Source organism: Ruditapes philippinarum, unplaced genomic scaffold (genome assembly GCF_026571515.1).
Source record: "Ruditapes philippinarum isolate M1 unplaced genomic scaffold, ASM2657151v2 ctg10227_1_1_1_1, whole genome shotgun sequence".
Lineage (NCBI taxonomy): Eukaryota > Metazoa > Mollusca > Bivalvia > Venerida > Veneridae > Ruditapes > Ruditapes philippinarum.
The window spans coordinates 15,001-34,404 of NW_026861100.1; the positions used below are offsets into that span (position 1 = coordinate 15,001).

Below are 19,404 nucleotides of genomic sequence, written 5' to 3' on the forward strand. Positions count from 1 at the left end.
ATGGAATACACTTTTATCGTTGTCTTCACCTATTCATATGTAATTTGACAGTAGACATTTTATGTTATTCCAATAGGCTTTAAAGCCTATGCGGACATAAAACATGCACAATAACGAACAGTGTATGACATAAACATATAAACATAATATCAACTACATTTTGTATCATAAAATTTTTAGGGAAGATCAATTTTATTGATAAAGTAAATACCAGCCGAATTCTTTCTCGAGTAGTAAGATAATGAACTCTTTCATATCAAAATTGATCTTTGAAACACTTACTTATAGGTATCTTATATACATATACACATACATACACATGTCATTTGTATTCTGTACTGAAATAATCATTTTGTTTCGCTTGCTTTTGGCAATTGTTTGGCTTACTTTATTTTGTTCTTGCCAATTGTTATTAAAAAGACCATTACAAAACATTCTTGAAGTATTAAAAGTTATAAAAGCTATGAATTGACATGATCTTGTCATAAAGAAAATGACATCGTCACAAGCCGCTGATTATGGCAGCTAAATCAATGATTAAATGATAACTTATCAAATTTAAATTTAAAACAACGTTAAAATCGATCAAATCCAATCATTTTAGTTCTTGTTGACTAAACATCTTTTACGCAGTATCACCTATATGAGGTTCTCAAAAGCAAGTCCGCATTATTTATTCTTTTAAAGCCGACATTTACTCATATGTCAATGTCAGGCTGTTGTAACATTTCAACATAAGTGAGATGATATAGTAATAAAAAAACATTTTGTACATGTTTAGTGAATGGTGGCTGGAGTTCATGGTTAAGCTGGAGTTCATGCTCTGTGACTTGCAAAGATGGAACAAGGTCAAGGACAAGAACATGTTCTAACCCGTCGCCTAGCAATGGAGGACAAACATGCCAGGATGTTGCAATTGAAAACGAAGCTTGTAATGAGAGAGCTTATTGCTTTCTGGGTAATGTAATATTTTTTTGCGTTTATATTCCCAAAAATAGGATTTGAAGAACATAAAGAACCTAAAGGGAAATTATTATTCAAATAACAAACATATATTGTTTTAGTATATCCATTATATCGGTTAATATGTAATATGCGACAATCAAAATTCATCATTTCATAGTATTCGTTGTGTTTTGTTACTACATGTATTTCCCCACCTTGTGTATTGTACCCACCTCTCTAAATCAGAAATGTTCCTGCTAATATTCCCTTTCCTTTAATACTCTCCATTTTAATAGTACAATGTATGGATTCTTCCCTGGTGCCCTTCTCGTTTATGTTCGTTTTATGTTCTGTGGTTTTGTCTGGCTATACGCTTTACATTTTGCGATGCATGGATTGCATTCTTCATTTTCGATTTATATCTTTTCCATTTAAAATGACTTGGAGATAAACATGATTATAACAAACACCGTTTATCTAAATATATTGAAATCAATATTGGAAGCGACTTAGTCAGCTAGTATATTTCGATGTAATTACAAATATTAGACAATGAAGCAATCAGAGGGACCATTGAGTAAACCTTTACTTATTTTCATATTTTCAACTTTGTTTTTTCTCTGAGGAAAAATTATTTAAAACTAAAACATTGACACAAGATAATATCTTAAAAGAATCAGAGCACCTCTGGCATCAAACATGCAAAAATGATCAAGTGAACATAATAATTTAAGAAAATGAATTAAATCATTTTGCATTGGCGGGCTTGTTTGTTTTGTTTAGTTGTTTTAATAATCGTACACTTACGGCATCATGAGGTTCACGATACGTTTATGCTTATAAAAAAAAAATTGTGGTACAATACACCTTTATACACCCGCTCACAATCAGGACGAGGAAAGCAATACGGGAAAGAACCGTATATGATTATTTGATACCTTTCGATGAAATACCTTTATTCTTGTTGTCCTTGTTTCTCTGTTGATGATCTTGAACACCTTATATATCTCTTCTGTATATGACCAGTATTGTCTTGATCCTATTCATATCCTATCATCATTGTCATTTCAAGCATTTTGTGCATTACCAAATTCTTATCGTGTAAATGAAAGTTATAATTTTTTTTTATCATTTCAGTAATATTGTAGATTCACGACTAAACAGAAGTTAGATCTTTGAAAGATTTTATTTGATTTAACAAACTCATTAACTATACCATATAACAATGAAAAGCAAAACATTCAGATTGTTTTATCAACAATTTTCTTGAAGTAATAGTGTCTTGAAAGCCTAGTTCAAGTAACCATTATAATCATGATAATTACGTTTTATAATGGCCACTATGATTTCAACAACAACAACAAAATATTATTTGCTCCGTCATATGAAAAGAATATACAAAACTTCAAATATTGTTATAAAGTGCATGTATATGTCATTAACATCTGTTTTATATATTATGGATATATTCGGCTTTTCATATTTAGAACCATTTAAACTAAGATTCAGTTACTTAAGATGTTTGATTATTTTAGACCTTTAAAATATTTTTTTTTCTTCGTAGCAACTGGCTACTTTCTTGGATCAGACGTAGTTACACATTCGCAAGCTGCGGTAAATAAATACCATATTTATCGTTGTTTTGTTTTACTGTATATTCATTAAAAACATATTTGCCTATCAACGGAACATGTATTGTATCACTTATAATATAAGATTAAATAAAGGTCGTAACTGATACAATGTAATAAACTGAAATGAGATATACAGTGAACTAAATGATCTTTAAATAACGGAAAGTTACTATATTACATAGGATTGAACTGGTCATTTATTAATTAAAGACCGTTTAATACGATCATCAGTCAAATTTCTCTAAATGTATGAAAACTTTTTTGTTAAGCTCTTATTTTAAAATATTGCTTTTGATTGAATCGGTTGATATGTCACCTCATTCTAAAAATACATATAAAAACTGCCAATATTGGTTCCAATTTCAACATACTTATTTTAAAATTACTAAAGCTTTACTATTTTATCAATCGCTATGTGTAATACACGTGTAAGTAAATATGGTAAATATTTCAAAACAAATCCCATGTATTTTTGTTCAACATTTAACATATTTTGCAGGCGATATGTGATGGTATGTCTGCAAGACTTGTAATTCTGGAGAGTCAAGAGGAAATAGATTTTCTTGGAACCCTAGTAGAAGGTTGGTCTTACTTTTGAATTATCATAATCTTCATTTGCCCGACATTCGGTATGTCAGATTCCGTCAATAAGGCAGCACAGTTCTAGCACAGTTTTGATAAGAAATGTATAATTGCACTTGACTGTGTGTTTGTTTTGGTTTGACGAAGCACCAAAATAATTTAGGTCATATGATGCCGGTGCATGATAGATGATTTTGGCGATTCATACCTCACATCTTGGAGAATCTTCAGTAATTTGGACCCATTGTCTGACCTATCACGATCATGCAGGGTTAAACTGAGGATCCAGTTCTGGTGCCTCAACTATTAAAGGCAACCACTCAGCAACAATGGGGACTTACATTTGAAGAACAAAGGACACTTAGAATGCTATAAATATAACTTGTTGATATAACATGCTTAAGATGCGGACTGGATTAAATCTAAACATGCTTTTGTTTAAGTTAAATTGATAAATCTAGCTATTGTTTTATTTTGTTTACAAACAACATGCTAAGCTAAAAAGAAACATAATTGGATCAGTAATCCAGGGGCAATTTTCTGCATAGAATGTGACCTTTGACATTAAGTCTAATGATAATCTTTATTTGGCCGCTGTTTCAGTAATCATACTGTTCGGTTACAGAAATAACCGTTTCTTGGTCATAATTTGCAAACCATTAATTTATTTTTTTGTAAGTAACGAAATAGTTATTCGGCCACATTTGGCATATGAATATATTTAACGTTAACTTTATGGATTGTAAACATATTATAGGATGTTAAATATGCGTTGTGCTCACCTAAAGCCATGCCTCATTATTATAAGCAGTCAGTTTAAGGGTGGTTTCTTTCACTGCTTGTTTTCAGGATTTAGCCACTGGATTGGAATGACTTGCACTCAGGGTGAGAACTGCAAATGGAGTGACGGGACTAGTGTTGATCTTGGTTTCACGGTGCGTATCTCTCTGACTCTAAATAAAATACTTAAAACATATTTACAGTTATCATTTTTATCTGTTTTACGTTTGCATCAAATCTTCAGAACATGATGGATTCATAAGCGGAATGATGAATATTAAATGTGTTTTCAAACTGGAAATATGATGTATATATATTCCTCCGCATACAAAAGACTTGTTTGAAAACAGATATATTTAAATTACAAAGATTCTTTTTAATTCAGCTACGTTGGGAGTTAAGCTATAGAAAAACATTCTCAAATAACAAAACAATATTTAGCAATGAGTAAAACGTTTCTTGTTCAAGGAAAACATTGCTTGTCCCTGACGGGGTTTTCAATTTACACAGTCACAATCCTAAGTATTCGACGCGTTAATCACTCAGCCATGATGTCACTAATATAAACATACTTTTTTAGCATCTGGGATGCTTATTCTAATAAAAATGTACTTTGAATGTTGATGCCTATGTGCACATAATATTATACGTTTTCCATACCTTTTCCAATTGTTCAGGCTTAGTGTTATTTTGTAAAATTGCCAAAGCCACGGCACGAATGAGACACGCACGCAGAAAATATCTATGGCAAAAACGATAATTTAAAGATTATTTTCGTTACAGGCTTGGGCGCCGAATGAGCCACAGGGTAGGAATTGTGTATGGATTGGTTACTATGGAAACAAATGGGATGATAATTTCTGTTATGTAACAAAGAAATTCATTTGCGAATATCTTTGATATGGAAATTATATCCTGACAACAAATTAATATGTTTTTAATATTTGAATATTTATTATGACAGGTTAGTTGTGTACACAGTTATCAAAGAATAAAACAAAGTTCACTAATTCGAATTGGTTTTGATTTCCCTTAACCTCAGAAAATTCCTTACCTTCAATGTCAATTTATTTTCTGATCATATAAGATCATATAAGCTTTGAATAATAAATTGAATTCTGAATTAAGCCTATGCTACAGGAAAGTTTATAAATTTTTGTGCACTTGTTTATATTCTAAAAATAACAAAAAAATATTTTGTCAAACTTTATTTCGATAATTTCAAAAGTAGGAAAGACAACCTTTATTTTGTTTCGGATATTGCGAATTATTCTGATTTCCGTGATGCTCATACTATAATCGTTCAACTCTAGACTCAATTGAATTATCGATAGTGAATGGTATAAGCGTTAAGGCATGTTTAAAGCATCGATTTCCATCAACATGTATATGGGTTATGATTTCCCTTGTAATATAAATTTGTATACTGTGTACTGTTTACTTTATATTTGTTTTGTTTGTTCAAATCCTTCTGTTTAAAGAAAGAATAATGTTTATTGTTCGAATCCTATACCATCACACTACCAAGCCACTCTTTCGGGCTGATAATTCTTTGGGTGTAGCACTATCGTAGGACTGAAATATTGTAAGGTTAAGCATAAGTATCTCAGGTTCTGTACTCATATCAATTAAAACATAAATGTACAGTAACCAGAGACAATATTAAAAAGGTAGCCCATAAACGGACTGTTGGTGCCAATCAAGGCCAGACCCTATCTACAGTAACAATACTAAGACTTATAAACCTTTAAATACTAAAATATTGTGTTGATGACACTATTTGGTGATATTTTCTAATATCGCAATAAACATTTTTCGCATGATACAGACGAACATTTAGTACATAAAATAATGCATGATCATGACTTTGTTTTGGTCATTCGTCTAAACCGTCTGCTATTTGTGCTGCCTATCAAATATCCACATATCTACTTATTTCTTTTATAAAGTCAAACAAAATGCAAAATTGTATTTATTCATATAATTAACAAATCGTTTGAAATAATTTATTCAGTTAGTTCAAGGTGAGGCGAGGATTTTATCTGATAATCAATATGATATTATTATATGAAACTTTATGATGCAAGCAAAAATTGCACACCACAGACATTTTGAACGCATAGTTTATTCTATCTGAAATTCCAAGATCAATAATATTTATCGGGTATGCAAGGCAGCATTATATAATTGCCCTAGTTATTTTTTATTTCATAGTGCATGTGCCTTTAATATAATGAAATTAAAGAATATATAACTAGATAGTTCTATAGCAAGTTGACAATATTTTAACATAATAAGGATAAGCGCAAACGATTTTCTTTGAACTGAATGGCACTAACACCTTTCCAATAATAAATAACTCCTGATGTCATATTCTTTTACGAACATTCAAAGATAATGTTCAATATAAAAGTTATATACAAAAGAAAAAAAAAATTGCATAATAAACGGATGCTGAACATGTTATAACGTGAATAATAATATTCGAATTCTCTGAAGTTTTAAAAAGACACATTTTGATTCATTTATCTTAAATATATATCTATGTTTTGTCATATATAGTCCTGCAAGACATGTTTTGCTTAAACGGAGTTCACTGAAGGTTTTAAGACATATCAGGACTGGAAATATCGATATTTGAATACCATCGTTGTGGGTCCAAAACATTAGCGTAACTCTGCAAAACGTTCAGATCAGTCGCTCACTCCTTTGATTCAGAATAACCATGTATCCCGTGCAATATGACCTAGACATGTAAAGCAAAGAATCGATGTGATGTATATTGATACCAGATCTTGATTTGTAAAGGTATAAATAGATAATGACATAATCTACACTACTTTGTAAAGGTAGATAAAAAATGAAAATCAAAACAAATACTACAAAAAGCTAAATAAGAAAGTTGGATTTAAGCTATCTAAACAATTTCAAAAATGTATTTACAGTTAGAAGGAATGTAAACAGTAACGTCATGAAAGTGCATTTTTAGTAAAGTTAAACAATCAATCTAAACATATACACTATTCTCAAAATCAATATTTTTATGGAGCAAACAAAACTCTATAAAGATAGAAAATTCTACTGTCAATCAATTAGAAGTACTGCAAATGTTAAATGTACAACACGGGAGAGCAACTTTCACAAAACACAGTCCTCACAATATTCTACTTGTCTGTTCTCATTATGCAATTATATTGTTTTATATTGCTTTTAAGCTAAAGTTGCATAAAATTATGATACACACACGTACCTTAACTTGTGATAGAAATTGGATGAAATTTGATCCTGTTTAACTCCAAATGGTCTCAGACATGATTTTATTTGCGATCGGCAAAGACAATTACATTCAGATCTTATTCCATTCTTTACTTTAAACACTTTCGACGACGCCGCGGACCCAATTCTTGTGAACCGATTATTATCGCTTTACATAACAGTGACTGATTATCGGCGACTTGCAACAATCGGAACATCACTATCTTGAACCGAATGTCGAAGATATCATAACTGTATTAAAGAAAAGTGTTTTCAATTTTGTTTGAGTATATATTGTTGTACATAGTTTACAAAAATATTGTATCAATTATGAAAACTAATACTTTCAACATGCATGCAATTACCCGCGTAATAAGCCCCTGTTGTATAATTAAAGATCATACATATTTAAATAATTGGTGCATCTATTTTAACAAATGTCAAATCACAACAACTATAGAAACAAAAAGAAAATATATATAATTATGTTTATTATGTTTTCTTCACAGTAAATGTCTTAAAGATCCTGTCTGTTACAGAATTTTTTATGGTTAAATATCACAAACATGGTGCTAAAATTAAGATTTATCAATATTGTTAGTTCCAAAATGCATTATTTATAAAGATATTATTACCGAATTTATCATTTCATGTACATAAAAGGAGGTATTATGAAATTCATTTTTCTTTAAAATCTATGTCAAATCTTTCAATAACAAACGAATGAATATATTGTAATGATTACATACAATATGGACAAATATTTGCAGTGCATATTTTACATATTCTTCGATGCTTGAAAATTGTTTTATAAGCATACTTTTATTCATATATAAAATGACACTCAAGTGCCGTAACAGCTTCAATTACAACATACATGATCTTTAAGAATATTAAGTTTTATATCTATAGAGTTTTTCCAACTTACTTTGTAAGTGCTGCGTTTTGGAAGATATTCAAATTTCAGGTAAACCGTTTTGTGTTTGAAAAAAAAACCTGCATATTTTGTACATTGCAGTTCAGCAAAATTGTTTTTGCGTAACTGTTTCTAGACAAAAGGAATGGATAAAAATGACCTTTAAACAAAACAGTATAAAAAAATGCACATTACAGGCGTCTTTTAGGTCTTATACAAGGCATCTTTCTGGTCCTACGCTATCCCCCAATGACCTGGTACGTGATGAAAACAATTCACCTGTTGTAATTTGACAAATGAAGCCTGACTAAAAATAACTACTTCGTCGACACGAAAAGCAAAAAGAGGTGCTTGTTTCGATTAAGGATGTTAGAATTTACATTTTTTGTCAAAACTAGCGATCTTACTAAATGTTTGTTTTTCTCTTTGCTACATTAAAACATATTCCATATTACATTCTTTTGATGTGTAATATTCTATTTCAGTACAATATCCGACCTCGTTTCTCTAAATTTATTACTTCTTGGAAGATCTAATTTGGAAAATTGGAGAACAAATCTATAATATTTGCATGATTTCCTTTGGATTGATAGAGTGCCCGATATATGTAGCCGGCAGATAAACTGGCAAACACAATCCTACCAATTAACAATTCTGTTTATTAAGTCTAGTTCATTAAATCCAAATCACAATGAATGGACAACAAATTCGGTGGCAATTAAAGATGCATGCAAGAAATATCTTTTGTAGATCTAATTTTTAGTCAATTTGATCACATTGTGTGATATAACATCCACGCATTTATTTTTTAAATATGATTTAAATTTTTCATAACTACTCGATTATTATATGGTACTTTGTTGTTAGAAATATGCTACCATATTTTATTATACTAAAATGAAATCTCACATACACTAATGCTACAAGTTTTATCCATGTCATTTAATGTCATTTATAATTAGAAGCATTTTCGGGAATTAATAGGCAGCGAGATGATATGCAGGCGCCAGAATGTCGTCAGGTTTAACTGACATATGTGGGATTATCGAGCACCGATGTAAACACAATAGAAACTATTCTGACAAGTGAGTTTTCATTGATAAGGAATAAATAAAAGTAATTCATGAAAAATAACGTGAAACCCTTTTTTTCCTTATTTTTTTCTTATGTTAAATAACATTTTATACATTTGCCACAGTAGGTGGTAATTAGGACAGGTCAATATGAAAATCGGCAGCAGAAATAATCTCCGCTTGATAAATGTATAAGTATTTTTATTTCCCTGGAATCGAAATGATATCGGTCTAAGCTGTCTTTATACTTGTTTTGACCTTTTGATGTGAATTGATTTATTCATGCGCGTTAAAATTTCAAAACCGTGTATTTCTATTCTGTCAATTTTAAGGGAAAAATGATTTCTTTAATATTATTTTTTTCTTGAAAATGTGAATTCTTTACAATAAACTTTGATTTCTTATCATATTGTCTTAGTATATTTAAAGAATTTTGTATTATATGATTAAAAAGTTGTCCTAAAATTTACGATTGGAAGGAAAATTGTTATCAAATTCCGTTATATGTTGCAATATATTTGTATTTAAGGACAGAGATTATTCCGGTAGACCTGCCAATATACTTAAATGTTAAAATATTAGTTCAGAATTATCTGAATAGATGCGAAACAAATATTTTGGTGTAATAAATTTCTATAAGCTAACAAAAAAATAAGACCAACAATATGCTAGCAAGTTCACGTTTGTAATAGTGATTTTCCTAATGATAGTACTGACACTGAAGATGCGACAGAGTTGTTGTAGCATACACTGCCTATAAATTATAATAGCTAAATTAGTGAAATAAGTGAAAAAAGCCATATAAACAATTCAGGGAATGGCTTGAACATGATATTTTATAAAAATATCTGTTCTTCAAAATTATCCAAAGAAAATTGTGTTTGTATTTCTTTCGTATGGTTATATATTTATTTACCAATTTGAAAGAAGATCTCTAGGCATTACAGTCTGATGAAGTATTCTATTCCCAAATGGTATTTAACAAAATATTGTTCGCGATGGTATTGTAACAAATGGCACTTTGCTATTCCCAGATGGTTGTATCTTATGGAAGACAAATGTAAAAAGAAGACAGAGGTTTATTTGATCTTATCCCATGTAATTTTGTATTTCCCAAATGATTGTTTTTAATAATGACAAATATATGTATTAAATAGCAAATGGTTTGCTATCAAATAAAGCTTGAATAATTTCTTGCACATATTTATTCTTACCTAAATAATAAGCATCCGTTCAGTGCATAAATTTATACTTGTAATTGCTTTAACTCTGTCAGCTGATGATTAACGATTTTTTTCAGATTTAAAGAAGTCCATTTCATTTTAGAAACCAAGCGCGTTTGGATTTGAATAATGTTTCTGCAGGTCCATGAGAAAAAGACAAGTTTGCTTTTGCGTGTTCTATTAGAAAAACAAATGATTTAAAGCAACATAAGACTTTATATTTAAGAAGCTTCAAAACAGTATATTTTAACAATTGTTTCAGCTCTAGATGAAAATATATTCATTTTAACTCTACTATTCAAATTGATGTGTCAAGAGTTTTTCCTGAACATCAATTGCCACTGTTCGTGCATTGCCAAATTAACTAACTTTTATAGTACCAGTATGTTCAGGCATAAAAACATATTTTTTGATATCTAAATTCCGTTTTTGGCTATACAAAAACTTAATCAAAAATTTCATAAACTAGAAATTTCTTTATTCCTGTTTGAAATTATCTGCATAGTAGGACATTCTTGTAAACATTTGTGTTAGAGTTTAAACAGTCATGTGGTCTCTCGTTTTACTTGAATGGAAATAAACAAAGTGGCAGCTGTAAAAACACAAATAAAATAAATATAAACATAAATTAAAGTTAAGGTTTATATCTAAAAATAAAATATTTCAATAATGTTTTAATTAATTGTTATTTTGAAATACTTCGATTTCAAACACATAATACATTTCGTAATGTATCGAGTAACGTAGCGCTTTAGGCGCGACTTGTCAAAAAATAAAATAATTAAAAGCACCCAACAGGCAAGGTCGTCATGCATCAACAACGTAGCCTCCAAAAGCTGTAATTTAGGCCGAAGCGACTTAACATTCGCGGAATTCGCGGTTACCTCATATCCGCGAAAGTTTGTCTCCGCGAAAATGCCGCCGTTGTGAAAAATGCGAAATATTGTATCTGCGAACATTTCTAGGAATACAGTAGGTCAAGATATTTATTAGTTATCAAAGACAAACCTGAACTTGGAAACAACTAAATAGTTAAATTACATGTAAAATGTAACGTATACAATGGCCTTAGTCAATGTAGACGGACTGATGGCCATTTTCTTGTAAAAGATTTTGCAAAGCATATTTGTTGGGAATAATAAACCAATGTTCTTCATTTCAATATAAATTTGAAAGATAGTTGTATGTTTCACTGTTCTTTACATAAAACAAATCTTTTATTTTTAAAGTGCAAAAATAATTTTATTCCATAACTCATTCACTATTTCAAATTATTACAAACTATTTTAGAGAGAAACAAACAAAATTCTTCGCGAAAATGATCGCATAAAATGTTGAATGGTTCTATTTTTGTTAACCACGTCAGGCGCGTTTCAGGAGACTTAATGAATTTATTTGAACATACGTCAAAGTAAAAAATGTAAATCAATCTAAATCTCCATAGATTTCTTTCAAATAGAATAATCAGGAAACAAAACACAACAGATGGGGGACAAGTTATATGTTGGTGCTGTACAACAAAGACGCCACTAAATGATGTGAACAGTCACAGGACAACAAAGACGCCACTAAATGATGTGAACAGTCACAGGACAACAAAGACGCCACTAAATGATGTAAACAGTCACAGGTAATGTACAAAATCAGTATTGACAATTGTTCTCTATTACAGTTGAATATCCGAAACATGTTCTCCATGTTCTTGGTATGTACTCGTTGTTTGATAATTAAGTTGCATTTTTCTGTGAAAAAGTGGACACTTATGCATAAATTCACAAAGTAATGTCATGTCTGAAATGGTTTTGTGTCGCGACAAAGATTGAAAAGTCTGGTGGAAGCTAAATAAATTTGATTATAAGTAAAATGTAATGATTTGTATACTTACTTGAAGGTGATGAAATCAAGCGCCCAAAAGATATAGATATTGCGTGTACATATTAGTACGAATTGCATAATGTTTTGAATGATTTTGAGGATGAACCGTAATTTGACGAATGGCAAAGTATTTCTGTAATATCAAATAATAGTCGTGAATAAATCTTTCATTATAATCAATTTTTGGTTTCGTGTTGTTTACTTCTTTAAGATTAAATTATTTGATTAAACCCATGATTGCATATTTGTTTTGTTTACAATTCACTCACCGGGGACTTGAGTATATAACCTCTAAATGTAATAAAATTCTAAGCAAAAGAAAACAACAGTCACAGAATCCTTCAAAACAACCTACATGTATAGGAAATGTTTCGGATACATTTTAAAATAAACTTACTGTTTTCGCTCAGTTAATCGGTTTAAGAATTTAAATACCAATTATTTTCATGAATAATGATATGTTGTGCCTGTTTTTTCAAACAAATATGACCGTTGCGTATCAATGAAGGTTTATTGTTGATAATAATAAATCAACGAAGGCGTCATGGAGGTGGTCAATGAGGTTTTTGAGGACAAAAATAGAGAGCACTATTTTGAAGGGTTAAGAGCTGAATCTTATCTATGTACAAATGTGAAATTTAATGCTTTTGGACCTAAGTGGAGCTTCTTCCAATGACATGTATTTGTATGCATTCATGTAATCAATAACATCGTGTGTCTAATTGTCGATGTAAATGAATAACACCAACAACATGAATGATATTTGAAACAATCTGGTAAAGAATAAAAATCAGAACTATTTATTTCATTCATTTCATGTACATCCATGACACAGTGAAGATATCATTTTATTCGTTAATTTTATTTAACAATCATCAACGCTTCAAACAAACGCACCCGTCAACCTATCTTGAAACATAAGTCATAGATTCACTAACACCATTATTTTAAGTTCATATAACAGGTACTATGTTAATGCGTAAATACATCCTGTTTAAAAGAAAAACAAAAAATATTACAGTTTAGCACAATACAAACATCACATGCATTTCTAACCAAGCAAAATAATACGCATACGGCGCAGGATGAACGTTGTGACAACGCCGTAAACACACTCAAATAGTTTTCGTCGTTGTACGCAATGCAAAGTTGGTGCCTAAGAATCCATTGTGTTCATACAACGAGGAGTTCTTTTGCTGAGAAATTGTGATTGTCGCCCTCCGTAAGTGTGGTTGAAACTGGAACTAATGATTAGTTGTCGGGGAATGCAAAAATGTACACGCAGAAATTGAAGGCATAAAACAATTTACCCAATTCATACAGTTCGGTCAGACCGCACAGTTAGCATCATGTACATTCTTCTATGACGCTAACCACCTGTTTCAAAATTGACTTTACTGCTTGTAAAATGATTTTGCAACACGCGAACGTTTTTTTTACCAATTGGATTCTTATGTGTTTTACCTTTATCATAATTATTCAATGTTTCTAAAGGAACATTCCAACCGTTGAAACTTTATTTCACATAATCCAGGGTTCGAATGACGAGGTATTTTAGTACGAAGTTTTACAGCAAGATCCTGAGACTTCTTAAAAACAACTACTCATTGGTGTATTTGAACAGAGTCATTTTTGGCAGATTGTACAGAGCAATAATTGCTTGCACGTGATAAAGCCATATGTGTAATGGTGGAAGGCATCTATAACAGCAAAGAATCCCGTTATCAGATTATAATTGGGAATTTCTCAAATTGCACGTGTAATATCACCTTCAAACACAGATATAAGAATAGGAAATGTAATGAAACACTGTAAGTAAAACTTTCATTAGAAAAACGTCCAAGAGTCCAAATGTTGTTATTATATGCTATTTTGTGTAGATAGTTAATGCATGTACTTCAGTGTCATATATAATGATGCAAATATAATAGTTTAATAAATAAATATGATATAAAAGTGATATTCCAGATTGCTTAAAATGTTGTGTTTTTAATTGTCATCAATTTATAAAAAGATACCGCCTACAATTAGGCAAAGTCAGCTTGTGCTATTTTAAAAATACTTAACTTAAGTAGACATCCCCAACGTATTTGAAAGTGTTACTTCCATGCTGAATAAGTGCTCAAAATGTATTTGAAATTTGTCCTGGCTTTCAGATCATTAAGTGGCCCTTTAGCGTCTATTATTTTATGCTTTTCAAAACATTTAAGAAGTAGGAGAGGCACGATGTTAGAAATTGAACATTTGTCATTAAATTGAGAAATTTAATGTAACCTTTCTGTCATCATTAGACTATGCCACCTACTTATGGAATGATAAATGACTGTTAATAGCCACTAAAAGCTAGGCACCACTTAAAAGTAGACACATTTAAGATACATGCAACACGGGAATAGTTTTTGAAAATTCAAAAAGGCAATGTATTTGAAAGATATTTTCAAATTTTATGTAGAGGTTCTAAACCTAGTTTACATTTTTATCACCCCGCGTATCCACTTTTAAGACCACCAGAATCAGTCCCAAACCATCGTTTTATTCTTTATTTGACCTCACTATCGAGACCAATGATATTAAATTTAACACCTACCTATAAGCTATTACTCATACCTTTAAAGATACGATCCGTAGACTTAAATTTTATATATGTGTAGGATAAATACTTTGAGGGTACAAGTATCTGATTTGTACGAGGGGGCGTAGCTCCCGAGTTTAATTTAGATTGCCGAGTGTTATGGTGTTCTTTTTCTTTTGTTTCATAGTCAAACATAAAAACACCTACGCTGTTGTCACAGTATGAAACCCCGCCAAAAATGAACCAATGAACGAACATCTGAATATAATATTTCGGTCGCTTTCCCTTTCTCTGCCGTTACGATATGTAATCCCCAGCAAAAATGAGCCAATCAATGGGCATGCTCTGGAGTGCGGGTAATTAATTAGTTAACGAACTGTCCATGTATATGTTATATGTATACGATTTAACTCTTACACATTTTCAACAGAAAGGTCCCCAAACTACAAAATAGAAAAAAATGAGAGGATCTTATGAAGAATCAAATTTAACGTGCTCAAATGCGTTTATATTTCAACGCTACTTGTACCATTATAAATATTTAAAAAAAATTAACCGAATAGTTCACGATTAAATTTCTTTATTTAAGCTCATATGTATGTTATTAAGAATGCTTCAGATGCGGTTTAATTATATGTTACTTAGGCAGAACTGCATCAGGTTTTCTACTGAAAAATGATTGAAACGTTGAAAACTTGAACATGTAAATGGGTAATGCTTTTGAAAGCATGTCATTATTTTAAAAGAAAAATGATGTTTTTGTATGCGATCTCAAGTATAGGGATATATAATTAAAGGATGATATAGTAGTAAAATTGTACTTCTATGCCTGCCTGGTAATACACTAAGGAGATTTAATGTCTAGAAATAATGAAACATGTATTCAGTTGAAAGGCTTTATGATATTTTATCATTAAATCGTGCGTGTTAGGTAATAAATATGCAATTCAATAGTGAAATAATAACAATGCTTGGAAATGGCAGACAAAAAGGTTAAACATTACATTTTATTACATGTGTCATATTCAAATACAAACTTAACTAAGATGCAATTGTTAATAAATCATGAAGTTTGGAGTTGATATTGAGTTGTTTTTGGTCAGTTAATAGCTATAAGGAGCGGCAGCAACTATTACCATACGACACATACAATCACCGAAGTCATCAGATGACAAATATGATAACCATGAAGGTTGTAGGCCTGAGCATTGGTGGTCTTCTAATAATCATTATATTGACCAAAAATGCTGAAGAAAAATTTCAAAGATAGCGGGATTAGTGTATAGAGCATCCTATGAAATGAACACATGACAGGAAGAGTAGATATCAATAATATGCATTAATTAGCGTGTGTGTATCCATTGTAAAGTATACATGATGTAATCTGTCGTATAACAATAACAGCCGCATGTACATGATGTAGTTCATCATACAGTATAAGAATAACAGCCGCATATACATGATGTAGTTCGTCAGATAGTATAAGAATAATAGCCGCATATACATGATGTAGTTCGTCAGATAGTATAACAATAACAGCCGCATGTACATGATGTAGTTCATCATACAGTATAAGAATAACAGCCGCATATACATGATGTAGTTCGTCAGATAGTATAAGAATAATAGCCGCATATACATGATGTAGTTCGTCAGATAGTATAACAATAACAGCCGCATGTACATGATGTAGTTCATCATATGGTATAAGAATAATAGCCGCATGTACATGGTGTAGTTCGTCATGTAGTATGAGAAAAATAGCCGCATATACATGATGTAGTTCGTCAGATAGTATAACAATAATAGCCGCATGTACATGATGTAGTTTGTCATACAGTATAAGAATAATAGCCGCATGTACATGGTGTAGTTCGTCATGTAGTATAAGAATAATAGCCGCATATACATGATGTTGTTTGGCATATAGTAAAAGAATAACAGCCGCATATACATGATGTAGTTCGTCATAAAGTATTAGAAAAAAAGCCGCATGTACATGATGTAGTTCATCAGATAGTATAAGAATAATAGCCGAATATACATGATGTAGTCCGACAAGTGTTTAATGGCAGTCCTACACCAGTAATATTATTTTCTCCTTTGTGTATAGTGACAAAGTCATGTGATAGAGTCATATATTATCAATTGTATGCTTTTTGTTTCTCGTATTAATAATATGCAGAACAGTTTATTGACATTCGAAACATACAGTATGCCATTCTTGGCAAATGTTGATTAATCTCAATGTTATCTTCCTAATAATGTTTCACATTTTGTAATATTTCCAGCAAGCAAAATTTATTCATTCAACATTTAATAATTTCAACATATACCATAAAGATAGGTGATGAACATATCGGGTAAAATATTTTCATTGCAGGAATTTAAATTTAAAATTTAAGGAATTCTTACTGAAAACGTCTAAATCTCAATTTCGAAATGCATATTACTAGTTTAAGAAATTACATTCTGTATTACTAGTCAAGCAGATGTGAATCTTATTGAATGACAATCGGCCATTTTTTTAATTGACACAATGTGTTTATACTGTTTTTCTCCTTAGAGTGGTGAGTTTAAAATGTAGCATAATTTTGTTTTCTGTGTAAATTTAACATTTTAACAGAGATATTATTTAACTAGTATAGCATTAAATATATATTTATTAAGTTGATCAATTTTGTTATATATTGATTATTATTGCATTATTATATGTATGAACTGAATGTGTTACAATGCAGATTTACTGTTTCTTGCGCTTAAAATTTCTTTTGCTTTACATGCTTCTTGCATCATATTATAAGATCTTGCAGAATTTGAATGAATAGCAATAAAAAAAATACGATTCATTTTGTCTTGTATTTGCTCCTAGAGCACATTAAAATCCTAACTTTCATATTTTGTTTGTATTTGAAAAAATGAAAGTGTATTGTTTTAGAGGAAAAATCTTACTAGTTGTAAAAGTTATTTTAGCAGGTGAAATATATACAATGATTACCTTTACTTTATGTACGTTTGGTTCTATGTTTCAACTTGTTTTTTTCTGTGTGTCTTATTCGTTGTTTGTTTTCATGTTTTATTTATTTACCTACTGGTAGTCATTTTGTTGTTGTAAATGTTTTGCATTTTGTATAATGTTTTAAGAACATTTGCGAGGTACATAAAGGCAAGATTAATCTGGAAAAAAAACCCACAAAATCTGATTTAAAAGAGGTACTTTGAAAGTAACACCTCTTTCACTGGCAATTAAAACGATCAATGTAAAAACGATCAATGTAATTTTTAAAACACTGGTGCTGAGGAGAGGTAACAGGAAATGTATAAGCATTTATGCATATATAAATAGAGGATATTGAATGAGTGTAGGATTAATACTAAATTTATTGAACGAGTTGAATGAAATCATATTATGCGAGCCTCTGGCGAGCATAATATTGTTCTATTCAACGAGTTCAATAAATTTAGTATTGAATCTACACGAATATAATATTCTATTTATCACATATATAAAATAAGAACGGTAAACTTTTAACAAGAGTCACTTTTATTTGACGCGCCTATAGTGGTAACGCTAACATTAGCGCGCTTTAACGCTATGTTTATAGCGCAAATGACGTGAATTCAAAGTGTTATTACACTAGTGTAATATCGTCTAGTGTAATATCGTTTTTATTAAATGGCTTTATTTCATTCCTGCGCCGCGGTTTATGTGATAATTGCACATTATACATCGTAACTTTATTTCAAATAAAATAAAACAATATTTAATTGCTGACGACATTTGCCGTCATATAAACTAGTGTTTGATTGTATGTTATGATTTCTGTTCAAGTCTTATTCTAGTATAACGAATTTGGTTATCCTATCGTGATTGCTTATAATTTACTGTGGTAATGGCATTCTTAACTTTATTAGTATATTTATTGCTAAACATTTCTTTTAAGACTTTGTGTACGATGAATGAATTCTGACAACATCACCTCACAGTTTGAAAGGTGGTAGTTTTTTTTATTGACATTTACTACAGGCATCGTGTTATTGCGTACGCACTTATTTTATGCTTGAAGTCACAGTTTTTTGTTTGGCTATAAAATATAGCATAACATCAGTTCGTAATCAAGATTGGATGTATCTGTGTTAGAATATTTTAATGCAAATTATATAACATGTGTTTAAAACATTTAATAAATGATTCTTATAGAAGTAAACATTTTGAAAAAATATTTTTTTTGCAAAGTTAGATTTATCAGCATCACTGGCTTTCGGAGATAATTCTATACCATGATATCTATTTCGAAGGAGCTATGAAGTGAATATGCGCGAGTGTTTATAGGAATGTATTACCATATTATAATCTTATATGCATTTGTATATAATATACATTAAATGTATTTAATGTACATTAAAATCAGCTGTTTAATTGAAACCGCTTGCAATCGCATAACGATATTTATAATATCAAAACTTATCTCTTTCTCGGCTATAAAATAGGGTTATAAGCGATATAAGTCAATACATAGCACATTAGTCCTTGTTCATGTAAAACAAA

At 30.6% G+C, this 19,404-nt stretch overlaps 1 protein-coding gene across 1 annotated transcript in view; it reads left to right on the forward strand.

Annotated features, from left to right (window-relative positions):
* The window catches only part of LOC132714527 (semaphorin-5B-like), a 5,629-nt gene extending 696 nt beyond the window's left edge, over positions 1 to 4,933 (forward strand). The window contains exons 2-6 of the mRNA XM_060697423.1: positions 782 to 958; positions 2,510 to 2,559; positions 3,079 to 3,160; positions 4,011 to 4,096; positions 4,725 to 4,933. Coding sequence (XP_060553406.1) covers positions 782 to 958; positions 2,510 to 2,559; positions 3,079 to 3,160; positions 4,011 to 4,096; positions 4,725 to 4,841 — 512 coding nt within the window. The 3' untranslated portion in view covers positions 4,842 to 4,933. The remainder of the gene's footprint in view (positions 1 to 781; positions 959 to 2,509; positions 2,560 to 3,078; positions 3,161 to 4,010; positions 4,097 to 4,724) is intronic.
* Positions 4,934 to 19,404: the final 14,471 nt, after the last annotated feature.